A 15,275-nucleotide genomic window follows, 5' to 3' on the forward strand; every position below is an offset into this window, starting at 1 on the left:
CTAATCCTTGGATACAGTGAAAGCCCCGGCTGGGCGACAGCGCCACAATGCCTTCCCGAAAACCAAGCAAGTATGGCAACAACAGCAAGTTCCGGTCCAATGCCTCATCCTCGAAGCCGCGCCGAACGAAAACCGTCGAATTCTCCTCCCTGCGGTCTACGGAAGCAACCTCGCAAGATGAGAAGCTCGAGGCCCTTCGCTTGGGCAACAGCATCGATGAGGCCCTCGGCTTTCCCCGTTTCGAGTCCGGCGAGACGAGGGCCGGATGGCTTATCAACATGCATAGCACCACGATAGAGGATTCCAATGTGCCAGGAGGCCGCGCCGGCGTGGATTACTACTTTCTGCAGGACGACGGGGGAAGTTTCAAGGCGACGGTGGAATACGATCCCTACTTCCTCATCGCCGTCAAGAAGGGCCACGAGACGGAGGTGGAGGAGTGGTGTCGACGCTCGTTTGAGGGTTTGATCAAGAACTTCAAACGACTCGAGAAGGAAGACCTGAAATTGCCGAACCATCTCCTCGGACACCGAAGGACGTTCATCAAGTTGAACTTTGCGAATGTTCCCGACTTGCTTGACGTCCGCCGGACGCTACTTCCCTTGGCAGAGAAGAACAAGAAAAACGCGAGTGTCATGGACACATATGTCGAGGTTACCAGGTTTGTGTCTTTTGTGTCATTACATCAATGGGCTGAGCTGATCATTGGACAGCACGACTGCTGGCTTCGACCTTTTTGATGACGAAATAATTAATGAGCAACGACCTAATGGCAACCTGCAAGCGAGTGATTTTATTGTTGATATCCGAGAATATGATGTTCCGTACCACGTTCGAGTGTCGATCGACAAGGGTATGTGCCCCTTGACGCTCCTGGAAAATTGTGACTTACACGTACCGCAGATATTCGCATCGGAAAGTGGTATAATGTGGAAGCAAAGCATGGCACCATCTCCTTGACCTGCTTGGAGGATCGACTTCAGCGTGCCGATCCCGTGGTCCTTGCCTATGATATCGAAACCACCAAACTCCCACTCAAATTTCCCGACGCCGTGATTGACCAGATCATGATGATTTCGTATATGATCGACGGACAAGGGTTCTTGATCACCAACCGCGAGATTGTGTCGGAGGATATCAACGATTTCGAGTATACACCGAAGCCTGAATACAGCGGACCCTTTGTGATCTTCAATGAGCCTAACGAGAGAGCTGTTCTGGAGCGGTTTTTCGAGCACATCAAGATCGCCAAACCTACCGTAATTGCCACATACAACGGAGATTTCTTCGATTGGCCGTTCGTGGAGGCAAGAGCAAGTGTTCAAGGAATCGACATGTACACCGAAATCGGCTTCCGAAAGAACAGCGAGGACATCTACCAGAGTAACCATTGCGTTCATATGGATTGCTTTGCGTGGGTCAACCGCGATAGTTACCTGCCCCAGGGAAGTCGTGGTTTGAAAGCCGTGACTGTCGCCAAGCTGGGCTACGATCCCGATGAACTTGACCCGGAGTTGATGACGCCGTATGCAAGCGAGCGTCCCCAGACCCTGGCCGAATACTCCGTTTCCGACGCCGTGGCCACTTACTACCTTTACATGAAATATGTCCACCCTTTCATCTTTTCGCTTTGCACGATCATCCCTCTCAACCCCGATGACACTCTGCGCAAAGGAACGGGAACACTTTGCGAGATGCTGCTCATGGTACAAGCATACCAAACCGGGATCGTACTGCCCAACAAGCACAAGGATCCTCCCGAAGCTTTCTATGACGGCCATCTTCTCGAGTCGGAGACTTACGTTGGTGGCCACGTGGAGAGTATTGAAGCTGGTGTCTTCCGGAGCGATATTCCCGTTACGTTCAACATCGACCCTGCAGCGGTTGACGAACTTCTCAAGGATCTGGATCACGCTCTGAAATTCAGCATCGAGGTCGAAGAGAAGAAGTCTCTGGAGGATGTTGTGAACTACGACGAGGTCCGAGGGCAGATCGCCGCACTCTTGCAGGACTTGAAAGACAACCCGAGCCGAGATGAGGTTCCCTTCATTTACCACTTGGACGTTGCTTCCATGTACCCCAACATCATGATCACCAATCGTCTGCAGCCTGACTCTATGATCGAGGAATCGGACTGTGCCTCTTGCGATTTCAACCGACCAGGGAAGACTTGTGACCGGAGAATGCCGTGGGCCTGGCGAGGTGAATTTCTGCCAGCAAAGCGTGATGAATACAACATGATCCGACGTGCCCTTGGGAACGAGCGATTCCCCGGCAGATACCCCAGTAGTCCGATGCGATCATTCGAGGACTTGAGCGTCGAAGAACAGGCCGGCGTGGTCAAGAAGCGGTTGCAGGATTACAGCAAGAAGATCTACCACAAGATCCACGATAGCAAGACGATGGTCCGAGAAGCTGTCATTTGCCAGAGAGAGAATCCGTTCTATGTCGACACTGTTCGCAGTTTTCGTGATCGACGTTACGATTTCAAGGGCAAGCAGAAGGTCTGGAAGAACAAAGCCGATTCTTTGCAGTCCTCGGGGGCTTCACCTGCTGAGATCGACGAAGCAAAGAAGATGATCATCCTGTTTGATTCACTGCAACTTGCACACAAGGTCATTCTCAACAGTTTCTATGGTTATGTCATGCGCAAGGGCTCTCGATGGTATTCAATGGAAATGGCGGGTGTTACTTGTTTGACAGGCGCTCACATCATCCAGATGGCCCGAGAGCTTGTTGAGCGTCTCGGTCGACCCTTGGAGCTGGATACCGATGGTATTTGGTGCATGCTTCCCGGCACATTCCCGGAGAACTTTTCGTTCACTTTGAAAAATGGAAAGAAGCTGGGCATCTCCTACCCTTGTGTCATGCTCAATCATCTCGTCCATGCAAGGTACACGAACCACCAGTACCAGGCACTTGTCGACCCGGCCAAGTACAAGTACGAGACCTACAGCGAGAACTCCATCTTTTTCGAAGTTGACGGCCCATACCGGGCAATGATCCTGCCAACTTCCAAGGAAGAAGATAAGAATTTGAAGAAGCGATATGCAGTCTTCAATCATGACGGTTCCCTGGCTGAACTGAAGGGGTTCGAGGTCAAGCGAAGAGGAGAACTGAAATTGATCAAGATCTTTCAAACCCAGATCTTTAAATTCTTTTTGGAAGGTTCCAACCTTGCGGAGACGTATGCTGCAGTGGCTCGAGTCGCGGACCGGTGGCTGGACGTCCTCTATGAACATGGGTCGACTTTGGCCGACGAGGAACTGATCGACCTGATTTCAGAAAACCGCAGCATGTCCAAGACCCTCGAAGAATATGGAAACCAAAAATCAACGTCCATCACAACTGCCAAGCGTCTGGCAGAGTTCTTAGGTGAGCAGATGGTCAAAGACAAGGGCCTCAACTGCAAATACATCATTTCTTCAAGGCCACGAAACACACCTGTCACGGAGCGCGCCATTCCCGTGACTATCTTTTCGGCAGAGGAGAATGTCAAACGGTTCTTCCTGCGAAAATGGCTGAAAGAAGACCCTGGCGACATGGATCCTCGAAGTGTTATCGACTGGGGCTACTACCTCGAGCGCTTGGGATCGGTCGTTCAGAAGCTCATCACTATCCCAGCTGCGCTCCAGAAACTTCGAAACCCAGTTCCTCGTGTTGCTCATCCGGATTGGCTGCAGCGGCGAATCAACATAAAAGACGACAAGTTCAAGCAGAAGAAAATGACTGAATTGTTTGAAAAGAAACCCCTCTCATCGATATCCACGAACATTCTAGATCATCGTGTCCAACACCCTGACAACATGGACGAGGCGCTTGCAAAGTTGACCCAGGAAAGCCCTGATGGCAAGGTTGCTCAGAAGAGAAAACACCCCGAGGGCATCCAGAAGACATCACTCGACCCCTTTTCCAGTCTTCCTCCGACCATGCCTTCGATCACGGAGGATTACGAGGGTTTCCTGAAATATCAAAAGCAGAAATGGAAGATCCAGAAGCAGGCCCGAGTTCGTCGTCGCCAACTGTTTGGTGAACGCGTCAATGTTGCGTCCAACTCGCTGAGCAGCTTCTTCCGCAACCAGGCCCAAATGCTGTACATCAGCACGTGGCAAGTCTTGCAGCTTTGTGAGACAGGCCGACCCGGAATCGTGCGAGCTTTCATCCTGATCGACCAGAAGATTCACGCCTTGAATGTCAAGGTTCCGCGGCAGTTTTTTGTCAACTTGAAGCGAGAGTCGCTACCCGATGTGGAAGTACCGGACTGTGAGGTCGAGAAAGTCAATCACACTTTGCCCAATGGACATCCTTCCGTTCATCTCTTCAAGCTCTCGCTGTCGGAGGATACTTTCCTCCAAGAAGGAGACAAGGTCGATGCTCTCTTTCAACATCCTAGCGTTGAGGGTGTTTACGAGCGCCATATTCCATTAAGTGTCCGAGCCGTGCTCAAATTGGGCAGTGTTTGTACCTTTGACGAAGAGCAGCGCGGTGTTCTTGGTGAAGGACTGGATCGAGGCTTTGATCTTTCTTCGCTGCTTCATACCACCCAGAAAGTGCCCTACCTGATGGACTCCGGGCTGGCATACCATTATCTGTATCATGTCGTCTCCGGAGACAGGCAGGTCTTTGCCCCTTTTTCGACCACCAAGAATGAGGCCCATATCATCATGCTCAACCGCACCAGAGACGTGCAAGGTCTTCCGAATGTAGACAAGATCTACTCGGAGCTTCTTGCACGCAAGATGCAAAGCCAGACAGATGAGTCGCAGAATTCGTTTGAGTATCAGGATAAAATCCATTTCAAGACCACTCAGGTGATGACACGGAGAAAAGCTCACCTAGAGGTCGGGGATTTGGTCAGGAAACTACGGAATGACGAAAGTCAGCCTGCAGTCCTGGTCATTCAATCTCAACAGAAGGATCGTTTGTGTCACGATATCCCAATTTTGAAAGAGTATCCGACTCTCTCTGTCAAACCCGAGGTGTCGGATATGGAACTTCCTCCGCTTGGGTGGCAGTCGTTCATCGCCAAGCGCCTCGTCACCCACTATTTGTATCTATCAGCTTGGATCCAGCACTTGACTCTGCTCGCTCGATACGGCGATGTTCCCCTCTGCAACCTGGAGAGTGATGATCCTCGATTTTTGATTGATATCGCGTACGCCAGGCGTCTCCAACAGAGCAATGTCGTTCTGTGGTGGTCTCCCGGCCCGCGACCAGACCATGCAGGTTATGAAAAAGATGATATTCTGAGTCGTTTGGATACAGTCAATATGCCCTCGGTGAACGTGCCAAGCGCCTATTCAACGGTCTGCATTGAGCTGGAAGTCCGCAACCTCTCCATCAACACGATTCTCACTTCGTCTATCGTCAACGATATGGAAGGCAGCGACGCTCTTCTGGCAGGGGGTGCCGGGGATGACGCCGGCGTTCTGTACTCGGAGAAGGCTTTTGCCTCCGCCGGTGCAATTGTTCTGCGTGAGATGGTCAAGAACTGGTGGACGGAAGCATGTGCAGGAAACAGCATGGCGGATATCATGGTGCAGCACTTGATCCGCTGGGTTGAGAATCCTGTGAGTTGTCTGTACGACCGCTCTCTGCACAACTACGTGCGAATGCTATCGCGCAAGTCGTTTCAGAGACTTATGGCTGAATTCCGCCGTGTTGGTTCACATGTTATCTTTGCGAGCCCGACGCGACTTTTGCTGCAGACGACCAAGACCGAGGTCGGCAACGCCTACGCCTACAGCCAGTACGTGCTCAAGTCGATCCGGGCCAACCCTTCGTTCCATTTCATCGACCTCGAGATCAAAGAGTACTGGGATTATCTGGTGTGGTATGACGAGTACAATTACGGCGGCAAAGGATGTCGGGAAGTGGTCGAGGCCGAGCATCAAGATCTCGAAACCGTCATGCACTGGCAGCTGAATCGGTTCCTGCCCATCCCCATGCAGACCATCTTCCACGACTGGGTGGTCGAGTATATCGACCTGATGCACTCGATGAAGAATCCAGATGCAGAAGTTTCATCTACGCCTCGCCTGACACAGATTCCCATTGGACGGCCCAACGACGTAGACAGCGACGAGATCACTGCCGTGCTTACAGACAAATTCTCCAAGCCCCTGAAGAAGCAAATTTCGGGTCTGATCCGCCGACAACGTGACGAGATGCTGCACCCGGAGTTGGCGTCCGACTACGCCTTCCCCATTTTACCCGGAGTTTTAGCCAATGGGGACAAACGAAACCCGGCCCTGGAGCTGGTGAAGTTGTTAATGCAGGTGTTGAGTCTCTCGAAGACCACGACTCTGGAATCACGAGTCCTGCGGCGCGAACTACTAGCTCTTTTCGAGGTCCGCGAGTTCAGCAAGGCCGGCCGCTTCGAAAACCCCAGCGCCAGCTTGAAGCTGCCCGAACTTACCTGCAACGCATGCTGCCTTATCCGCGACCTCGACCTCTGCCGCGACGAAGACATCCTACCTGATTCCGGCGCGGATGCCAGCAAGGCGCCCCCCAAACCCTGGCGGTGCCCCTTCTGCCAGACGGAGTACGACCGCCTGGCGCAGGAGGAGATCCTCATCGGGCAGGTGCATGGTCTTGTGGTGGAATGGCAGACACAAGACTTGAAATGTTCCAAGTGCGGTGGACTTAACGTCAGTGAGTTTATGGAGCATTGCTCATGTAGCGGGGCGTGGGCGGCGACTGTTGATCTCAAGGAGGTCCAGAAGAAGCTGCGGGTTCTGGAGAGCGTGGCCAAATTTCATCACTTGCAGCTGCTGGAGAATATTGTGGAGGACGTGCAGGCGGCGATGTAGTTTTTCTCTTTGATTTGCATTGACGGCGTTTGGTTTTTTCCTCTTTCTTCTTGTCTTGGATAAGTACGAGAAATGTATCATCTACCAATTTCCTACTCCGCCACAACCGAGGGCGATCCATAAATAACGTTGGAACGATCAACAATCCCTTAAAGCGAATTTTCTTCCTGTCGCAACTCACTCATCCATAAGTACTACACTGGCTGCCCCGGGCGCGGCTGGAACAGGGCTGAAACACTGTGTGGGCTCTCCTCCGGCGGCGAACAACTCTGCGGCCTGACCGACCGACCGGACCTGACCTGAATCTGATCTGGCCCGACTCCCTTCTCTTCCAACCAACCAGGTACCTAACTATCGACTGCGCTGTAAATATTCACCGAAGCATTCGGCTTCTCGCACCTATTCATTCCCTCCGATCAGCGAATCTCTCGATCCTCCCCCCCGCTTCCGGCCCCCGTCCCGATGGCAGCCCAACCGCCGAGCGGCCAGAAGCCGAAGGTCCAGCCGTGCCGGTACAAGACGGGGAAAACACTGGGGGCAGGCTCCTACTCTGTCGTCAAGGAGTGTGTGCATATCGATACCGGGCGCTACTATGCCGCCAAGGTGATTAACAAGCGGCTGATGGCCGGGCGGGAGCACATGGTACGAGAACGAGCGGGGATATATCCCATCGCACACGACCACACCGGCGAGGGAGGGTGCTAATTATGACCGGCCACCTACTAGGTCCGGAATGAGATCGCCGTGCTGAAGAAAGTATCTATGGGCCACCAAAATATCCTGACGCTGGTGGATTATTTCGAGACCATGAATAACCGTGCGTGTTTTTATTTTACTGGGGGTCATCCGGAACAGAACAGAGCTGACGATCGTGATTCTCTATGTAGTGTATTTGGTCACCGACCTCGCCCTAGGCGGCGAGCTCTTCGACCGCATCTGCCGCAAGGGCAGCTACTACGAGTCCGACGCCGCGGACCTGATCCGAGCTGTGCTCTCGGCCGTGGCATACCTGCACGACCACGGCATCGTGCACCGCGACCTGAAGCCCGAGAACCTGCTCTTCCGCACGCCCGAAGACAACGCGGACCTTCTGATTGCCGACTTCGGGCTGTCGCGGATCATGGACGAGGAGCAGTTCCATGTACTCACGACTACTTGCGGCACGCCGGGGTACATGGCGCCGGAGATCTTTAAGAAGAGCGGGCACGGGAAGCCGGTGTAAGTACAGCTTGAGACCAATCCTCCATTGAGGTTTGCACTACTTACCAATGTGTGTACTAGTGACATCTGGGCCATCGGCGTAATCACATACTTCCTCCTATGCGGCTACACGCCCTTCGACCGAGACTCTAACCTCGAAGAGATGCAAGCCATCCTAGCAGCAGACTACTCCTTCACACCACTGGAGTACTGGCGCGGAGTGTCACAAGAAGCGCGTACATTCATAAAGCGGTGTCTAACGATCGACCCCACCGCACGGATGACAGCGCACGAAGCGCTCCAGCACGCATGGGTGAACCCTCCGCACGACGCCACAACGAAACTCGGCACAGGCGAGGACCTGCTGCCGACTGTGAAGAAGAATTTCAACGCGCGGCGCACGCTGCACCGCGCCATCGACACCGTGCGCGCTATCAATAAACTGCGCGAGGGTGGCGGGTTCATGATGGATGGTGTTATGAGTGTTGATCCGAGGCCTGAGCGTGTTAGTGGGGATCAGGTGCATGAGGAGCAGTATCATGATTTCCAGAGGCCGCAGCACGGTGGTGGTGGTGATGGGAGTCCCATGCAGATTGATAGTCGGGGGAACGCGCGCGGGCAGACGGAGGAGCAGATCCGCCAACAGGAGCGGAGGGTTAAGGAAATGGTTGCTGGGTTGTGGAGCCGAAGTGCAAACGCGAGATGATCTGGAGTACTTGGAGTTTTTCACTACTTATACGTTTTCTCGTCGATATATACCTAGGCACTCAATCGATGAGATCTTCGGCGGTCGGTTTCGAAACGGGACATCGCAAGATCTGATGAACATGTTCGGCTTGGGAACTGTGCCTTGTATTTGCGCCATTAATCGCATTCAACCATAACCCCGATAAAAGATCATCCCAAAGATCTACAAGCAATAGTACTTAGACGCATGTATAGTATTCATCAAATCATCATCATCATCTAGCCATCTCCAACCTATCCAACCCACCCTCAAGCGATGAAACCCACTTCCTCCACTCCTGCCACTCCGCATAGTCAGCAGTAGCCCCAAGACCCTGGTACCTAACCGTCCGAAACTCCGAGACCTGATCCCAGGGTTTGTTCGTAGCAGTAGAGCTGGCGCCGGTGGTCCCACGAAGAAGTCTCCTCGCAACACCACCCCCACCGGCGCCGGGGCCGTCCCAGCCCGCTTTACGCATCAGGCTCTCAACTGTCTCTTCTTTCGTCCACCCTTGCTCAACGGGCACGTCGGGGAGATAAGTCGCGCCGTAGCGCCGGCCGCGGTGGACGAAGGAGATGCGCAGCCCGTGCGTGCCGAGTGTCCAGTCCATTGCGTGCGCGCAGGGCTCAAACGAGCCTAGGAGGGTGAGGTGGCATGATAGCGAGGGGAGGAGGGATTGTGTGATTGGTGAGAAGCGGGTGTCGTCAAATGCACTGTATCCATTAGCTGTGTGATTATAAAGAGATATTGTACAGGAATACCGACGAGGTCAGGGAGTAAGATTTGAGGCCCGCCGCTAGATCCTGCGCCTCGAATGTCCCGATGCAGCCGCGCAGAGACCGCTGTCCTGGAAACCGGGTCGAGAGCGTGTTCCACGTTACGAACAGCGGATATCGGCGCTCCACGGATAGGGGGGTTGTCACATTCGTAGAGTTTGATAGCAAGGAGTTGTTGGATGACGTGTTGGAGGTGATAGACGGTGTTGTCGCAGCGCTGGACGATGAGTCGGATGGGATCTGGTTGCGCAGACGACTGACGCTGGGGAGTTTGAGCGCCTTGGGCCGACTCTTCGGGCCACCATCATCAGCACCATCCTCTTCCTCCTCGTCATCCTCGTCATCCTCTTCAACTACGGGCGTCTGCTTCTGCTCTTCGGCCTTGAGAACAGCGAGTTTCTTAGCTTGCTCGTGCTGTTCCCAGAGGGCTTCTATAGCGTGCAGGCTGCCGGGCTTGCGGCCCTCGAAGGAGGCGGAGAGAACCTCAAAGCAATAGTAGCACTGAGCTGTATTTGCCATTTCACTTTTTTCTATTTCTTGCAGCAGCGGTTGGGATCCCTGGAACGGCCGCGAATCCAGTGATACAGTAGTACCAGCAGATGATCTCTCTCCACGAGCGTCCGCAGTGATGATAAGATAGCAAGAACGTCGTCCTGCTCTTATCGGGAGAGACTGGAGCGATGATCAAGAGCGACACTGCCGAAACGGACTCGGAGGCAGGTCCGAGGTGATCCGACGAACACCAGCGCTGGAACGAGGGGAGCGAGAAAGTGAGTGAGAGTGAGGATATAAGAGAGTGAGGAAGAAGAGAAAAGAATGTCGTCCCCTCATCGCTATTGATAAGACACATCACGTGATTATCGAATCTAGATCGATTACGATATGTAGAAAGTGTGGAATTCCAGATGTTGTGGATTGTGCTAGAGTTGTATGCAATAAAAGAACACAAAACAAAAGCACAGCAACCCGCGCCAGATGTTGAAACTTTTCCCCATAGGAGTCGTGACGCCGTCGCTGTTGAAGAAGCGCGGCTGAGTTATTTTCATCATAAAAACCATCAATCAAATTATCCCATATCCCAGATGTCCCGCATAAGGTTGAAGAAGCAGACCTGTATAAAACCCCGTATAACGCACTTTTGTAATGTGTACGCAATTATGTTGAAACTTGTTTTTCTCTCATCCCATCTTATCCCTTAAACGGGCAGAGGGAAAGTGCTGGCCCACTGGATGATCTCCTGGCGGAGGGCCAGGATCTCCGGCACGGACTCGGAGGCGACCTTGGCCTTGAAGTCCTTGAGACGGTTGGCCTCCTTGGGCAGCTCGGCCTGAACGGCCTTGCAGATGTTGATCGACTGGTCGATGTAGCGGGCAATGCGCTTGAAGTCCTCCTCGCCCATACCACGGGTGGTCATGGCGGGGGCGCCGATGCGGATACCGCAGGGGGTCAGAGCGGACTTGTCACCGGGGATGGAGTTCTTGTTGCAGGCGATATTGATCTGCTCCAGGACAGCCTCAACACGGGCCCCGTCCAGGGCCTTGGGGCGCAGGTCCAGCAGGACCATGTGGCTGTCCGTGCCGTCCGACACAAGCTTGTGGCCGAGCGCCTTGAACTCAATCTCCAGAGCCTTGGCGTTCTTGATCACCTGCTCCTGGTATTGACGGAACTCGGGCGTGTCGGCCTGCTTGAGAGCCACGGCCAAAGCGGTGATGGTGTGGTTGTGAGGACCACCCTGGTGGCCGGGGAAGACGGAGAAATTGATGGGGCCCTCCAGGTCGTACATGATCTCTTTGCCGGTCTTGTCGGTGCTGCGGACACCCTTGCGGAAGAAGATCATGGCACCACGGGGGCCACGGAGAGACTTGTGGGTGGTGGTGGTCACCACGTCGGCGTACTCGAAAGGCGAGGGGATGACGCCAGCGGAGATCAGGCCGGAGATGTGGGCCATGTCGACGATGAGGTAGGCGCCGACCTTGTCCGCGATCTGGCGCATGCGCTTGTAGTCAATCAGACGGCAGTAGGCAGAGGTACCGGCAACCAGGCACTTGGGGCGGTACATCTCAGCGTTGGTCTCCAGCTGGTCGTAGTCGATGATACCGGTCTCTAGGTTGACACGGTAAGGGAAGGTCTCGAAGTAGGTCGAGACGGCGGAGATCTTGCGGGAGGGTGTCTGGTAGCCGTGGCTCAGATGGCCACCGTGGGGGAGATCCAAGCCCATCAGACGGTCGTGAGGGCGCATGAGGGCCTGGTAGACCTGCAGGTTGGCCGGGCTGCCGCTGAGGCACTGGACGTTAACCCCCCACTTGGCGGGGTCAAGGTTGAAGGCCTTGAGGGCACGCTGCTGGCAGGTGATCTCGAGGGCATCGATGTGCTGGTTACCACCGTAGTAGCGAGCACCGGGGTAGCCCTCGGAGTACTTGTTGGACATGGGAGTGCCCAGAGCCTCGAAGACGGCGTGGGAGGTGAAGTTCTCCGAGGCGATCAGGACGACGGATTCACGCTGGCGCTTGATCTCAAGTTCCTGCAGAGCGACTGATTAGCAGTGATTAACAACAACCAATTGTTAGGACATACCATGATGGCGGCAATCTCGGGGTCGGACTCCTTGAGGCCATCGTGCATTTGCTATAGTCAATGAGTCAATGGCGTAGATCGAGGCATTGAATGGAGAGAATACTCACATGCCGGTGGGCATCGGACAGGGCGTAAGTGGCCATGATAGCGAAAGGATCTGATTTCTGAAAAGATGAAAGAAAGCAGAAGATGGGAGGAAGAGGTGAGGTGGGAAGAATGAAAAAAAAGCCAGACGGAAAAAGATGGTGGGGGAAGATTGCCTGAGGCAGCATTGCCCGGTGGATTGCGACATCGGAAGGATTGGAGTGGGTATCTACCAATATATGCTCGCTTTTACTTCGGTTTCACGATAGATGAACGGCTTTATTGCGTAGATTATATGCCTGGAATTTAGTGATGACCTCCATAATTATGATTGGCGCCGTGATTCCCAGCTGCAATGCTCGCTATGACAAGGGGTATTAAACTGCCAAAAAAAAAAAGAAAAGAAAAAGAGAAAAAGAACAACATGATATCTTAGGATTCCATCTTGACCGCTTCCTTCATCCCTGCCCGGCTCCCAAAATCGGATATGACAGAGCGCAGCCGGGCCACACGGTCCTCTAGCTCTTCAATCTCTTGCTGCTGGTCCGCAACAGACCGATGCACGTCTGGCAGTCCCTCCACCACTGTGCGCGCCTTTTGTAACCGAATTTTGACAGAACTGGTTTCTGTAGGAAGGTCCTTGACGTCGAGGGGTGGATGAGCGTTTGGTTCGAGAGTCGTGAGGTCGAGTCCGGCCTGGGAAGATGGCCCAGTCCCGTTCTTGGGGTCTAACGGCTGCTGCGATTGTGGCTGCGTGGACTCATTCCCTGCAGGTACTGTTGTATTTTCTGGACCACCTGCTGTGTTCTTCTGGGCCAGCAGGCGAAGCAGGATCCCGTGTAGTGGTGGAATGATCTCAAAGGTCTGCGGTGGTGGGAACGGCTCTGTTTGCGGCGCGGTGGTCCCAGTCGCGTCCTTGACGGGAGTCTCGGGGCCGACCGAGGACTTGAGGCGTGGTGTGCCCGTTAGAGGTGTTCTGGAGGCCATTGAGTGTTGGGACAGCCGAGGAAGGGAGGTGATGTGGAAGGAAAGAACCGGAAGCGGCAGTGACGTCGGTCGCCCAACCCGAAAGTTCACCGGGCGACTCTCTTCTGCCCCTCCAACTAGTCTACGGATTCCTTCACCGGGGTTTCTTTTTTCTTTCTGTCCTTCCCTCTCTCCCCTTTTTATCGTCGTCAATAGGTAAGTGAATTGCACTCGATTAATTCCATTTCACACCCATTGATTACCTCCAGACACAGATACACATCCCCACTATGGCCCAGGTCGACCAGAAAGTCGCTTTGAGTATGATCTGCTTTGCTCCCCAGGTCCTCATGTCAACCCGCTAACGCAAAACTTGCAGTTGTCATCGATGGCTGGGGTGTCGCCGGCCCCAACTCCCCGGCCAACGGCGACGCCATTGCCGCCGCCGAGACGCCCTACATGTCCGGCTTCGCCGAGCCCAACTCCAAGACCGCCCAGGGCTACACCGAGCTGGAAGCCTCGTCGCTCGCCGTCGGTCTGCCCGAGGGCCTGATGGGAAACAGTGAGGTCGGTCATCTGAACATTGGCGCCGGTCGCGTGGTCTGGCAGGACAGCGTGCGCATCGACCAGACCCTTAAGAAGGGCGAGATGGGCAAGGTGGACAGCATCGTCAAGTCTTTCACTCGCGCGAAGGAGGGCAATGGCCGTCTGCACCTGCTGGGATTGGTCTCGGACGGTGGTGTCCACTCCAATATCACTCACCTGGTCGGCTTGCTCCAGGTTGCCAAGGAGATGCAGATTCCCCAGGTCTTCATCCACTTCTTCAGCGATGGCCGTGACACAGACCCCAAGAGTGCGGTTGGGTTTATGCAGCAGCTGCTGGGAGAAGACCAAAGAGATCGGTGTTGGCGAGATCGCTACCGTGGTCGGCCGCTACTACATTATGGATCGTGACAAGCGCTGGGAGCGTGTTGAGATTGGCTTGAAGTCCCTGGTCACTGGCGAGGGTGAGGACAGCTCGGATGTCGTGCAGACTATGAAGGAGCGTTATGAGAAGAGCGAGAACGACGAGTTCTTGAAGCCTATCATCGTTGGTGGCAAGGAACGCCGCGTGCAGGGTATGATGCCCTCGTTTCTTCTTATGAGACTTTTACTAATGATATCCTAGATGGCGACACCCTCTTCTTCTTCAACTACCGCTCTGACCGAGTCCGTGAGATCACTCAGCTGCTAGGTGACTACGACCGCTCTCCTCGCCCCGACTTTCCTTACCCCAAGGACATCTCTATCACCACCATGACCCAGTACAAGACCGACTACACCTTCCCTGTTGCCTTCCCACCGCAGCATATGGGTAACGTGCTAGGCGAGTGGCTCAGCAAGCAGAAAGTGCAGCAGTGCCACGTCGCCGAGACGGAAAAGTACGCGCACGTCACTTTCTTCTTCAACGGCGGTATCGAGAAGCAGTTCCCCGGCGAGGTTCGCGACATGATCCCCTCGCCGAAGGTGGCTACGTATGACCTGGACCCGAAGATGAGCGCCGCCGAAGTGGGCCAGAAGATGGCTGCCCGCATTGGCGAGGGCAAGTTCGAGTTTATCATGAACAACTTCGCCCCTCCCGACATGGTGGGCCACACTGGCGTGTACGAGGCCGCCATTCAAGGTGTTGCTGCCACCGATAAGGCCATTGGCGAGATCTACGAGGCCTGCAAGAAGAACGGCTATGTTCTGATGATCACCGCTGACCATGGGTATGTATGTCCGCAAGAGTTTTAGGCAAATCGCTAACTGGCATGTAGCAACGCCGAGGAGATGCTCAACGAGAAGGGCACCCCCAAGACCTCCCACACCGTCAACAAGGTTCCCTTCATCATGGCCAATGCCCCGGCTGGCTGGAGCCTCAAGCGGGACGAGGACGCCGTGTTGGGTGATGTCGCACCCACTGTCCTGGCTGCCATGGGCATTGAGCAGCCCGCGGAGATGTCCGGCCGCAGCCTGCTGGTCAAGTCATAGATAGATAGAGGTACATATATGTTTTTTTGCTTATGAATCAATGAAAATTGGACGGTTGATAGTGGGATGGACTAGTAATGAAATGTTCTGTGTCACATCCCTCCAGGGTATATTTCTTTTTTG

At 54.1% G+C, this 15,275-nt stretch overlaps 6 protein-coding genes across 6 annotated transcripts; 3 read left to right on the plus strand and 3 right to left on the minus strand.

Annotated features, from left to right (window-relative positions):
• Window positions 1–47: 47 nt before the first annotated feature.
• On the plus strand, window positions 48–6,812 carry N7510_011417 (DNA polymerase epsilon catalytic subunit POL2; the record flags this gene model as incomplete). Its single annotated transcript, XM_056983342.1, has 3 exons — window positions 48–661; window positions 714–853; window positions 904–6,812. The coding sequence occupies 3 exons, from the start codon at window positions 48–50 to the stop codon at window positions 6,810–6,812; spliced, it is 6,663 nt and encodes a 2,220-aa protein (XP_056828836.1).
• A 462-nt stretch (window positions 6,813–7,274) lies between these two features.
• N7510_011418 (serine/threonine-protein kinase) lies at window positions 7,275–8,718 on the plus strand (the record flags this gene model as incomplete). Its single annotated transcript, XM_056983343.1, has 4 exons — window positions 7,275–7,454; window positions 7,539–7,629; window positions 7,700–8,030; window positions 8,064–8,718. The coding sequence occupies 4 exons, from the start codon at window positions 7,275–7,277 to the stop codon at window positions 8,716–8,718; spliced, it is 1,257 nt and encodes a 418-aa protein (XP_056828837.1).
• Window positions 8,719–8,974: 256 nt separating this feature from the next.
• Window positions 8,975–10,034, minus strand: N7510_011419 (AMMECR1 domain-containing protein; the record flags this gene model as incomplete). Its single annotated transcript, XM_056983344.1, has 2 exons — window positions 8,975–9,452; window positions 9,505–10,034. 2 exons carry the CDS (start codon window positions 10,032–10,034, stop codon window positions 8,975–8,977), a joined length of 1,008 nt encoding a protein of 335 aa, XP_056828838.1.
• A 676-nt stretch (window positions 10,035–10,710) lies between these two features.
• N7510_011420 (glycine hydroxymethyltransferase SHM2) lies at window positions 10,711–12,232 on the minus strand (the record flags this gene model as incomplete). Its single annotated transcript, XM_056983345.1, has 3 exons — window positions 10,711–12,036; window positions 12,090–12,140; window positions 12,197–12,232. The coding sequence occupies 3 exons, from the start codon at window positions 12,230–12,232 to the stop codon at window positions 10,711–10,713; spliced, it is 1,413 nt and encodes a 470-aa protein (XP_056828839.1).
• Window positions 12,233–12,605: 373 nt separating this feature from the next.
• N7510_011421 (mediator of RNA polymerase II transcription subunit 9) lies at window positions 12,606–13,160 on the minus strand (the record flags this gene model as incomplete). The annotated part of the gene is made up of 1 exon (XM_056983346.1): window positions 12,606–13,160. One exon carries the CDS (start codon window positions 13,158–13,160, stop codon window positions 12,606–12,608), a length of 555 nt encoding a protein of 184 aa, XP_056828840.1.
• A 269-nt stretch (window positions 13,161–13,429) lies between these two features.
• N7510_011422 (phosphoglycerate mutase, 2,3-bisphosphoglycerate-independent) lies at window positions 13,430–15,152 on the plus strand (the record flags this gene model as incomplete). Its single annotated transcript, XM_056983347.1, has 5 exons — window positions 13,430–13,460; window positions 13,519–13,997; window positions 14,029–14,257; window positions 14,308–14,890; window positions 14,939–15,152. The coding sequence occupies 5 exons, from the start codon at window positions 13,430–13,432 to the stop codon at window positions 15,150–15,152; spliced, it is 1,536 nt and encodes a 511-aa protein (XP_056828841.1).
• Window positions 15,153–15,275: the final 123 nt, after the last annotated feature.

This window comes from Penicillium lagena, assembly GCF_028827675.1.
Source record: "Penicillium lagena strain IBT 129212 chromosome Unknown utg000008l_segment0_segment0, whole genome shotgun sequence".
Lineage (NCBI taxonomy): Eukaryota > Fungi > Ascomycota > Eurotiomycetes > Eurotiales > Aspergillaceae > Penicillium > Penicillium lagena.